The sequence below is a fragment of the Strix aluco genome, chromosome 2 (assembly GCF_031877795.1).
Source record: "Strix aluco isolate bStrAlu1 chromosome 2, bStrAlu1.hap1, whole genome shotgun sequence".
In the NCBI taxonomy this organism is placed as follows: domain Eukaryota; kingdom Metazoa; phylum Chordata; class Aves; order Strigiformes; family Strigidae; genus Strix; species Strix aluco.
Genome location: NC_133932.1, coordinates 96714796 through 96727281, shown reverse-complemented (window position 1 = coordinate 96727281; position 12486 = coordinate 96714796). Strand labels below are relative to the sequence as shown.

Sequence of the window (12486 nt, the reverse complement as noted above, 5' to 3'; positions counted from 1 at the left end):
TCCGGGGGGGGGGGGGGGGGGGAATAAGGAAAGGAAAGAGAACAGAAAGAGAAAAGAGAGGAGAGGAGAGGAGAGGAGAGGAGAGGAGAGGAGAGGAGAGGAGAGGAGAGGAGAGGAGAGGAGAGGAGAGGAGAGGAGAGGAGAGGAGAGGAGAGGAGAGGAGAGGAGAGGAGAGGAGAGGAGAGGAGAGGAGAGGAGAGGAGAGGAGAGGAGAGGAGAGGAGAGGAGAGGAGAGGAGAGGAGAGGAGAGGAGGAGGGGAGGGGAGGGGAGGGGAGGGGAGGGGGAGGGGGAGGGGGAGGGGGAGGGGGAGGGGAGGAAAGGAAAGGAAAGGAAAGGAAAGGAAAGGAAAGGAAAGGAAAGGAAAGGAAAGGAAAGGAAAGGAAAGGAAAGGAAAGGAAAGGAAAGGAAAGGAAAGGAAAGGAAAGGAAAGGAAAGGAAAGGAAAGGAAAGGAAAGGAAAGGAAAGGAAAGGAAAGGAAAGGAAAGGAAAGGAAAGGAAAGGAAAGGAAAGGAAAGGAAAGGAAAGGTGAAAAGGGAATAGGAAACCAGAATACTGAGACAGTAACAGATTTCAAATTGTTTCTTCATAGAGTTCCACCCCACACACCCTCTTGGTCTTCCCATTAAAAGTATTATAAAAACATTTCTAAGGTCAATATTCCACATTTTGGATTCTCATCTGCCATGATTTAAATGTCATAATTCAGATCCAGCTCTGCCCAAATGAGAACATGGACCTTAATACTGTTCATCAGATCTCAAGGCCACCTTCTCTCCTGGTTTGTATAGGCCCAGTGACAATTTAATCATCTATACAAAAGGGAGAAATGCCAAAGGGAGAAACTAATTCTTATTACTCTACTCCTGGGATGTAAGAGAACTCAAGTTCAATTACCTTCCAAGAGCACAGATAAGACTTTTAACCTTTTACTCCACATTCTGGACAGAAAACTTAAGGGCTTTATTACTGTCCCCTCCCAGTTTGCAGTATGTCCATGTCTCCACATTCCAATGACAAAATACTAGTCACAGTAGTGGTTAAGACTTTGCTTCATTTTTCAGTACTGACTGTGACAAAAACACTGCAATAATGTAAATGTATTACAGAGAAGGAAAGAAGAAGAAAGGTAGAAATTCCCAAATCAGACAAACTGCACTTACTTGGTATTTTTATAAAAACGCATATCCAACAATTCTAAAAAGCAGAACATCGTGCCATTCCAACCCAACAAAAAAACCCTGAGTTTCTTGCTCTTAGAATGGGGAACTGTAGGTGTGTTATAAAAATTTCCATTCTTTAAATTTTTCAGTGCTTCACTGATTTACTGTTTTCTATGTTAGTCTAACAGATAGGACAACCTCGATGTCCTTGTTCTTTAAATTCGTCTTTAGAATGACTTTCCTAAAGTCCAATGCTAAATAGCAACAGCACCGCAAACATCAAGAAAAGCTTGCTATCCTGTAGGACTTCCTTTTTCCCAGCTGTTCTCACTGTGAAATTAGTATGGAGCTGTTTTTTTCACGTATTTTTGTTTCTATAGTCAAATTACAACATAAAACACTTCAGGCAAACCACATTATTTCCTACCAATGGTTATTACTTCCTACCAATGAGCCAACATGACCAAATATTCATGCATGTGCATCATCAAAGGGATGAAAAAGAAAGTAACCAAGTTACCAAAGAAACTCAGATAAGCGGAGCACTGACGGTGACTCACCCGAGTTGGGGTCCGAGTTGCCATCAGCTTCAGTCCTCTTGTCCGGTGAAGCCTGGTCGTAGAATTCGTCCTGCGGCTGAACCAGAGGGAGAGGGTGTGAGATCAGGGTTCCACCACCCACCGGCTCGTGGTCTCCCAGACCACTGTCACTGCAGCTTTCCTGGGAGCCATCAGGGAGGTGAAATGTAACACGGCGCTGGGACTACAAAGAAGAGCACAGGACACGCTGATTAGTGCTCTTCTGTTCTCCTGAGTATTTTTTTTTTTTTTTTTTTTAACTTTTGACATACAAATAGATTCCTGGCAATGCTTATGAGGCAATTGTTATCACGTTTGCTTGGTGGTTTGGGGGTTTTTTGGCTTGTTTTTAGAGCAACCCAGGGAAGATGGCAGGCAGGAGAGCCAAATTTCAAAGGTCTGCACATGCTCATCTGTGAAGTAACCTTCTCATAAGAAAGTAATCAGTAGACAATTATGTATATTTTTCATAAATTTAAAAACATGATCTATAAAAACTCTCTCTGAGAAGCAGAAACTGTTGCAAACTGTTATGAAAAGCAAATGACATCAGAAAATGTAGTAAGTATATATTTCTGAGGGTAAAACCTGTATTATCACTGTTCATACTGGAAAAAAAAAAGTCCACCAATTTATACAAACCAATAAAAATCATTGTCATCTTCCAGGAATAGAAGGATATATATAAATACATATCTATAAGGATATTTAACTGATATCAATTATATAACAAATATGGATATTTTGGCTTGATAATATATCTATGAAATCACAGTGGTCAGCAAAGAATCACAGAATGCATTGATGGAATAAATCATTATCACTCTAGTAAGAGAATAAAAATAAACAGCACATACTTTGTTCAAAACAACACAGTGAATGAGAGCCAGAATTTCAAATTTTCCTGAATTTCTTAAAAAAAACCCTACAGTCATCTCCAAAGGAAAAAAAAAATGTGCAGTGTACACTTGTATTAGTTAACCATTATTGATTTTGAACCTCTCTCATCTGGAGAAATAACCTGACTTTGTGAATTGTTGCCACAGAATGATACAGTGATTCCCCATGAGCTCCAGAGCCGATAGCACTGCTGCAAACTGTTTAGCAACCGTGACTGTGGGATTCATGAAAGGAATATTACAGGTCTTCATGGATCAAAATACTGCATCTTTGAAGTATCGGAAACAACTAGTTCAAGAGCATCTCAAGAGAGTGATTAAATTAAGTTAAGCACATGTTCCCACAAAAATGAGTTTCAGCAGCAGGGAGCCTGAGTGATCTGGTTAGCTAGATTGGTTTAGAATAAAGAGGAGATTCATGAAGTTTGCCTTAAGCTTAATAATTTTTTTAGTTCAGTGGTTACATTCTTAGCAATATTAGCCATCTGAAAGTTACGGGTTATATCTAAGCTAATCATTCAAGATTTCTGCAGAGTTGGTAAAGGAAGGAACACCAGGAAGGTACTAGAACAGGTATCTTCCACTAGTTACCAATTTTTAAGTAGTGAAAAACAGGTGTCCTGCATCCATCCCAAATCTGAGTAAGTTTTCCTGAAGTTAATGGAAAAAGCATCAGGCCTTGATGCTCCTTTTCTTTCTGATTCTTTTTTTATGAGCTTTTTTTTTAATGAGGAAAACCTAAAGTTATTAGTAATAACTGCATGTTTGCTTATTAAAAACTATTTGTTAATGGTAATTGCTACCATTTTATCTGATGATCAATATCCTCTACCAGGTTTCTCTTTATTCATCTCCCTTGGGTGGACATAGATAGTTGATTAAGTCAATTTTGGATTACTGTGTAATTCAGTATAGAAATAAATGTAATAGTATTTGCTCTTGGCTGTGATTTTATAATTAGCATTTTGCTTTTAAGTTCCTTTTCTAGCTTTAGGATTAGAATACAGTTGTAGCAAAATCAAATAGATCCTCTGAGTCACTGGGTTGTATTCATTTACATCAACAGAGGACCTAACTCTACATACTAACATTAAGCAAACTTTTACGTCAAACTTTATTACTTTTTCTTACAACTTTTTCATTCTGGAATTTCCACCCTGAACAATTTTTTTTTTTTTTTTTTTTTTTTTTTTGGAATTGCTAGCAGGCTCTTTCCCTTCAGTATGATCAAAATAGAAATATAGCTAACTACACAGCTTAAAATCTTTTTTTCCCTGCACTTATTTTCAGTAACCCAAATTTAAAGATCTGTTTTTCCAAAGAATTTATGTCACTAGTAAAATCAGTAAGAGGCACAGGAAAAGATTACTTTCATTTTTTTTTAAACTAAGACTCTATGAGAAAATACGAATGACTGAGAAAATAAATCCTTAAAGTAAGGGAGGGGATGAAAATTTCAATTTAAGATTCTGCAAAATAATTAAGCCCCTGTAATTAATTAACCACCTAAATAAATAGTAAAAACCATAATTACAAAAATGTCCAGTTTCATGAGTTATGTAGTAAAAATACTGATCTTGGGCAACAAAAGCTCCTCATACTAGCTGAAATCTGCTCTGACTCTATACTGACAGGGACCAGTCAGCCAGTAAAATGGCACAGGCCTAACACTAATACTGGCAACTTCTTAGCTGATAGTGCTATAAATTTTTAAAGCCATACTTTAAACGATAAGAAAAAAATCTGTTGGCTTGGCTTTCTGAGCCTCCCACTGAGGACCCCACAAATCATAAAGGATTATAAAAATATCTGAAGGTCATGTAAACAGCGATCCAGTTCCAGAGATGATGAATGGACAGCATGCAGTCCGTCAAGAACTTTAGACTAAGCTGTGCCATCAAAACAATGAGGGGAAAAAGCCTTCTACAAAGAGAGATTCAAAACAAATGCTTAAGCTTAGGCATATCATATTAATTGCAAGGGAAGACTGTCACTCAACCTACTGGGAGCTTATGACAGTGTTAAGTAATGTTGATATGTGGCCACCTCCTCCAGCTGCCTGGTGCAGGACTCTTCTGCCCAACCACTGAATCCCAGCCTCGTGTCTGGGGACTCGGGGTCTCTGACCAGGCTGAGGGACATGTCTGCCACTTTCCCCTTTGCACTAATGAAGCTGCTTCACTAAGGAGACAGAGAGTGATCCAAGACACACACATACACACACAAAGGACACGGACAGGACTGGTCACACAGATGGCCACAGACAAGGCGCTGCCCCCAGCAGCACCCACACTCAGGACTCACACAGACACAGGCACAGACAGCCACGTCCCCTCCTCCTCTTGGGCTGGCAGAGGCAGGAGGTCACTAGTGCAGCACACACACCGCACTCTCCAGGTTCACAGGCACACACATGTTCACCGATCCCCCGAGCACTGGCACGGCCCCTCTGCCCACCCAGCACCCCTGTGTGGGTCGCAGCCCCCCTTTCCCACCCCACAGGTCCCCACTCTTGCGCACACATGCAGCACTCACACACTCGTCCCACAGGCACCCCACTCTCGTGGGTCCCCCTGAATACCAGCACGGACCCTCTGCCGGTCAGGACTGTCAGGCTACTGACTGTCAGGGCCTCCTACTCACCAGCTTGGAGTTTGTCAGCGAATCCACATGCACAGCCCATGCACACCCAGTTTGGGGAAGACACAGACACTTGCCCACAGCTGCCAGCACCCGGCACACAGGATGTGACCCACAGTCCCAATTCAGTGGTGAGCCCCTCACTCATACATTGAATTTCTTCTCTCTACAATAGTATCAGGGACTTTTCTTTCAGAAGAAAATCCTACAACATGCTTAGACTATGTTTGTATTTATCTACTCCCTTGTGCAACCAAATGCAGCTTTGAATTCTTTTTACCTAAAGACAGATCCAAGTTATTCTGAGTAATGAGGTTTATAGTTGGTACAACACTGGCACTAATGATAACAAGTAATTACAATTTTAATTATGCTAAAACATATGCAGGATTATATACAGCGTGAAGTAGGGTTATGGTTCAGGTCCACAATACTTGGCCAAAACTCAAATCTAAAATCTGACATATTCAATCATAAACCATCATTTGGGGGAGGGGGAAATATAGGTTTTCTTCAGGTCCTGAAAAAAATCCAGTCTTTATTTTTAATCAGGAAATATCACATCATTTTTATTTGAAACCCAAAACTGAAAGGAAATTTCAGTCAAAATATGATCTTAACCTGTGTCAAAGTAATTTCAATATATAATTCAGAGCAAGTTGACTCAATAGGTTTCTGAACCTGGGCTGAGTTTAAAAATCAGAAAAACAATTGATATTAGTTACATGGAATCGTTATTCATTTAATCACCTATTGCAGCAGATTCTATAAAGCTTATCTAGGTGAAGCATAACTTCACACCCACAAGAGATACAGAGAAGAATTAATTCCGTATTTTAGATGGCGATAAAAGATAGCAAACTCTGATGTTGATAAAAGGACAGTTCAAGCATAATAGGAACACCTTTTTTTTCTGTTTTCAGACCAGGTGGTCAGCCAGCCGATACTTTTGCTAAACATAGTAACAACAAAAATTATATCAAATCAACTAGACATGAAACTGATTTAGCTGCTTCTTTCTTGCTACAACAAAATCAAATACATACCTAGTACTTCCCAACAATTGTAATTTGTGGAATTACTGAATATAAGTAATAGCTGTGGTACTTGAATATGTTGATAAAAATATCAATAAGATTTCTTGGGTGAAGAGGAGGAATGGATGGTAGAGGGTAGGGATATTCCTAACCTTGTTTATCAAGAACAGAAAAGTAGAACCTGTGCTTGACATAGTGTATTGCATTTTTATTCATTACAATATTTTATCTGGAGATACTGAAAACATTTTAAAGATATATTTTAGTCACATCTTATTTTCCCTTCCTCACATTCTTCTGCCCTATTTTTCTCACTTCTGTTGTCTTGATATGAGGAATTCAGCGGTGCCCAGCAACAGGATCGGTAATAATGGGCACAATTTGAAACACAGGAGGTTCTAAACATCAGGAAACATTTTTTTACTGGCTGAGAACTAACACAAGTGGTCCAGAGAGGTTGTGGGGTCTCTCTCCTTAGAGATATTCAAAAGCCATCTGGACATGATCCTGGACAATTGGCTCTAAGCATCCCTGCTTGATCAGGAAGGTTAGACTAGATCACCTCCAGAGGTCCCTTCTACTCTCAACCATTCTGTGATTCTGTGAATTCTAATTGAAAATAAAATAAAATCTAGAAATATCTGGAGCAGTTTCATAACTTTCCAGGGCTGAAAACATGATTTTGTACTGCAGTACTTTATTTCTGACAATCCTAGCTGTATAAAATATATTCTGATACCAGAATTTGTAACTTCATTCCATATAAATCTATTGCTTTGGAAAGTGGCACAGAGCATTAAAGATACAATCCTGAAATCCTTACTAAAGCAAAAGAATTGGTAGGAATTGTATCTCAGCATGGATTTCTAGAAAAGGTGTGCCAATACCAGTGAGGTTTGGGCACTGATTGTGAGACTAAGCTTTTTGCTGCTGCCTTATTCTCCCAGAAACCTGCATATGCAGACAGAAAGTGGGCTGTAAATTGTCTAAGTTATTCTGTTGACCTGAGTATTGAAAGTCTGAAGTAGAGGAAAGATCATGCCATGTGATATCGAGTGTTTGAAACGTCCTACAGTTGATGAGATACAAGCTGTCTTGGAAACAGGACTTTAATGCAGGAAGTACAAACATGAGTTTTCAAAACTGTTCAGTGCTTTCCATTGTATACTAACTTCTAAAATGCATTTTACTTCCAATTATGTGCTTGAATCTAATAGCAAGTTACAGAAATCAGCATTAAGAGGAACTTTTGCATGGTGAGATTGTTTTATTCTGAAAACCAGACTTTCAAGGCTTTGTACAACTATTGCAATGTTTTTGCTAATCAGGGATCCAAGAGATAATTATACTATTGTTCCATTGCTGAATGTCTCACAGGGAACAGATTTGGCTACAGATCCTATCCATTGTTATAAAACAAGCTATAATTAAAAAAACATTTCTACACTGGGTTGTTGCAAATAGAACCTGATGAATTTTAACCAACTGAGCTGGCTTCTGAGTTTACAAATCAGGTACTTTTAACAAAATGCCCTCTTCTCTACTCTCTCTCTATATATATTCAATAAGAGCCTTGATTTCTGTCCTTTATTTTCCAGAAAGACAGATGTCACCATCTGATTCACAGCAAGGCAAATTAAGCTTTACAGAATGAGCCATACGCTTGCACACCAGAATATATATTCAAGCATGACAGATCTTCAATTGTCATTGAGATCTTTTATTTCAAATATAGAAATTTTGCATCGACAAAAATCATTTCCCTTTCCTTTCTATTACGTCATACTTCGCGTTAAAATGACAAAGGAATATTATGAAGCAAAAGCAAAGACAAAGAAAACATTCTGGGAATATTTTCCTTATGGAAAGATTGTTGATACGGAGGCTTACAGAGAAACTTGAAAAAATAATTTACCTTTATGGAAAATAAACAGAATAATCTATACATGACATACTTTACTGAAACTTAAACCCAACTCATGAATAAAGAAGTCTGAGAAGAAACATATTAAAATAAAATCATGTGTAAACATTAGAAAAACACTCTAAAAAGCCGGTGAAATTATGATGATGAAGAAGATATTGCTTGTGCACAAGTTTAAGGAAACGTTGTAAGGACACAAGAAAAAACTATGCTTCATTGGAGGTCCTCTGTGGAAGATGTTTGATAAAGTTCACTCCTCCCAGGCTCAAAACAAAGATTCCTGGTTCATGTACTAAAACACAGATAAAATTTTTTTATGCTATCAAGCCTGTAAATAGAAGAAGTCAAGTCACAAAAAACAGACTAATAACATTTTCAAAGGGGAAGAGAAAAGATGTGCTGGGCATCACCAGGCTTTAAAATATAGTTTTAATGAACTATAGTTTAAACCCTTCTTTTCTCATAAGATAAACCACATTTTTCTCTTAAATTCCTATGCTGGAAGCACAAACAGTGTACCTTTTAAAGCAGCAAGAGTGATCTGGGATAAGGATATTCTTTTTAAACTAAAATGCAACAGGAAACTTACATAAAAATATCTATGTTTGTATTTACTCCACAGAAAAAATTGCCAAGGTCTTTGAATTAACATATGGTTGCTGTATTTGTTTTATAAATAAACAATGTTTTGTTATATATTTTTTCAGTTTTGAATGACTTATGAAAGCCCCCTAAAATCTACAATCTACCTTATCTTTTCCAAATTTGAAAGATGAATGAAAAGCTGGACTGTGACCTTCTTTGAAAGTGTGTAGTTGTAGTGTATCTCACAGGAAGGCCACAAAGCACCTCAAACAGGGCTTCATATAATTCAGCTCAGTGATCACTCATACACACCTTTTTCTTTTGTGTTTCACTCAAGTTTACAAAACAATATGAATCTGAGATAAAATCATTCTACTTTCTTAGTAAAAGCCACTCTTGCTTCTCCCAGATAATCTTGGCTCAACTCTGTGTTAGGTACAAATTGTACAGTAGATTCCTGCAATTTGCTAAGAAAAATAAGATTTTTTTTTTCTTGGCTACATCTAAACTAAACTTCCTTGTGCAGTCCCCATGGCAGTCCTTATTCAAGGATCCTACTTGCATCACAGGATAATCCATTCTCCTTGTCCACCTTGATATCTTACCCACAGAACCAAGATAATGGAGATAGATAAGGTTTCCATCAATCTCTCAGGCTAAACTAAGAATAAAAAAAAAAAAAATAAATTCATACTGCATCTTCATACCATGCTACCCATATAAATAGTTGGAGCGTTTAGGCATTTACTTGTTCTTCCCCCTAAGATAACAATGTTGGTATTGATTTCAGAATGTAAATTGTTATGCCAGACAATCATTTGATTTCTTCTGCTCAATTTCACAGTACTAAAATTTCATTGAAATCAGTAAATTACACTGTAGTATATTAAAGGAAGCATAAATTTAATCACCTATTATATCTCTTTTGCTACTTAGGCTGCAGAGAACTGACTTTTTCTTCTGGGTGAAAAATATTATCAATTACAGTCTGCCCAGTGACTGGGGAGGAAATGACTGCTTGATGGTCCCAAGCACATTTAAACATAGGGAAAAAACAGCCTCATGGTTGGGGAGTTGTTTTAGTTTTGCAGAGACAGTGAATGAAGAAAGACTCATAGTCAGATCCTATGGTTTCAGTTATCTTTTGAGTTTCTTTCTTCCTTTGTTTATGTAGTGATGTTCCTTCATTTTGTTTCATGAAACTATAGACTTTGTGCCATAAATCCTGCCTGGGTTTTGTTGGATTTTTTTTTTTTTTTTTAAACTGGACATTCTAAAGACTGGCAAACCTTTAACCAATGACACTAAATACAGGACCACTACATATTTTATTTTAAGTTTTGCGTTCCTAATATCCACTTAGAAGGCAAATACTCCTTTTCCTAATAAGCATTGTTATCTATCTACAATCATCTTGACTGCAAGGTAAATTTGACCTAAGAGGAAAGCTGAGTGTTAAACTAGCCTAAATCAGAGTACTACCTTGTTCAACTTGGGAGTCTGGTAAAATACTATTAAGTTTTCACTATTTTCAGTCTTAGCCCCCGTCCTCTTGAATTAATTGTCTGAGACTCAGGAAATCAGTTCTAATCCTACAATTATGCAAATTAATATCTCAGATGCATAGAAAGGCAAGTGGGGGGAAGAGATGGAAACTGCTGTATATAATAAAACATAAAAGAAAATAGCCAGCCATGCTACCAGTAGACACCTAAGCTAATGTTTAGAGACATTATTCACCAAAATGGCTAGACATTAGTAAACCACAGTTTGCTATTTTTATTAGTTGTTTCTTACCAGAAACTCTGTGGAAAATAACCCTGAGAAAGGATCAATTTAAAATGTAATAACTTTGCAAATACCTATTAAAAATTAGTGTTGTATCTAGTATAGTTTTCTAAACACATCTGTAGTTAATGGAGAAAGAGAGGCAGCTCTAGTGAACATTCATGCCATCCTAAAAACGTGCAAGATTGTAAAATCACAGTAAAATGCCTTTGTGAGGTGTATGTACTTGATCATTGACTAGACATTACTAAGTAAACTTAGGACATGTATTAGAAGACTTAACACAGATTAATTCCTTTGACAACTCTGTTATACTCCTTGACTTCTTGTTGCTATACTGCTATGACTAAAGTTAACTTACCAGTAAGAAAAGAGATCTTGCACTATGTTCATAACTATTTAGGCACCTGACTTTAGACATTCAACACTTGACATTTTAGCTGCCATTAAGTATTTAGGGTACAAGAACCTGAAGAAACAGATCTCACTGACTTATCTGTTGCTCTGGCACATTTTATAAGAAGAGATTATTTGTATTACAACAAGCAAAGAAACTCACATATAAACAATATAGTTGTAATAGAATTATATGTTATGTGATCTTTAGTAATTTAAAGACTTCAGTGATCTTCAGTTTATTTGTTTAGTTTGATTTTGGTGATGAGCTCCTCCTAGCAAGACAGATAATGCATGTTACAAATGCACTCAATTGAAGAAGCATTGCAGAAGTGCTGTAGCAGTTATAACAACAAGCAGCATAACTTCTCTACACTCTGAGAAGTTTTACATTAGTAAAAGCATGCGTTGATCAAAAATGTATATGAACTACTAAAATGTAGAAGCAGCTGTCACTGAGATTTTACAAGTTTAATTATAATAATAAATTTGCCCTGATTTACATTCTGTAAAACTCATCCGGCTTCAGTAATGTGAACAGGGTAATAAAGTTTCTGGGATTTTCTTTTATCTATAAATTACATTTTTAAATGTGAGAAGAAACAATTGAAAATATTTCCCATTTGAGGAACGTACATTATCTGGAGGCTGATTATAAAAATAACCCTATTATTGTCATATATTAAAATATTGACTACTATATTAATACTGTTAAATTATGTTTATAATATTTAATGAGTTATAGAAGTATTCCCCCAACTAAGGTTTATTAATTGTGTTGAGTAAACCAATACATGTGGTATCATGTCAATAATCATTCTTGATACTGCATCTTATTGTTGAAGCTGATAATTACTGTTACAGAAATGCTGTGTATTTATGCTTTCACCACTGTCAGTCAGTACAGCAGATATGCTGAGATATGCAGTACCAGGACATAGGAAACTTTCCAGTGATCTTCAGGAAGAAGAAAGATATGATAAAAACCCCTTTAGTATGCTGTTCCAATAGCATTCTTTAGTACAGCACATAACCTTGGAAATCAAGCAGGCCACGGCTCTTGTGAAAATGTAGCAATTTTTGTCTGAGGTGATGCAACCCTTGCTCTGTATTAGAACTAACCTCAGGATTTGAGTACTTCATTTTCAATTGTGTATGAAGAGGAAGAAAAACATACTTCAAAACCCACAGTTTTAGCAGCTGTCCACTAGGAAGCTTTGTATCACAGGGCTTTAAAAGTAGTCAGATCAACACCGTTTTAAAAGAAAAAAAAAAAGAAAAAGAAAAAAAGAAAATTTGAAGCCCTTTAAACAATCACACTCTAAAACAACCAGTCCTCATAGTGACATCATGATGTCAGTCTTCACTTTTATTTATGTGAGTTTGAGGAAATGCAGTTAAGAAGATCATATTGCTCCTCACTAAAGCAAGGATTAATATATGCAGAAAAAACCTGAATTCTCATAAAGATCCTAAGG

At 37.0% G+C, this 12486-nt stretch overlaps 1 protein-coding gene across 5 annotated transcripts in view; it reads right to left on the bottom strand.

Annotated features, from left to right (window-relative positions):
• PCDH9 (protocadherin 9) overlaps window positions 1–12486 on the bottom strand; it is a 709974-nt gene that overhangs the window by 255265 nt on the left and 442223 nt on the right. For 2 of the 5 annotated variants that reach the window (XM_074815557.1, XM_074815558.1), the window contains one exon: window positions 1722–1923. In XM_074815557.1, coding sequence (XP_074671658.1) covers window positions 1722–1923 — 202 coding nt within the window. Of the gene's footprint in view, window positions 1–1721; window positions 1924–12486 lie in introns of those variants that run through there. The other 3 variants (XM_074815559.1, XM_074815560.1, XM_074815563.1) reach the window with 2 other exon arrangements.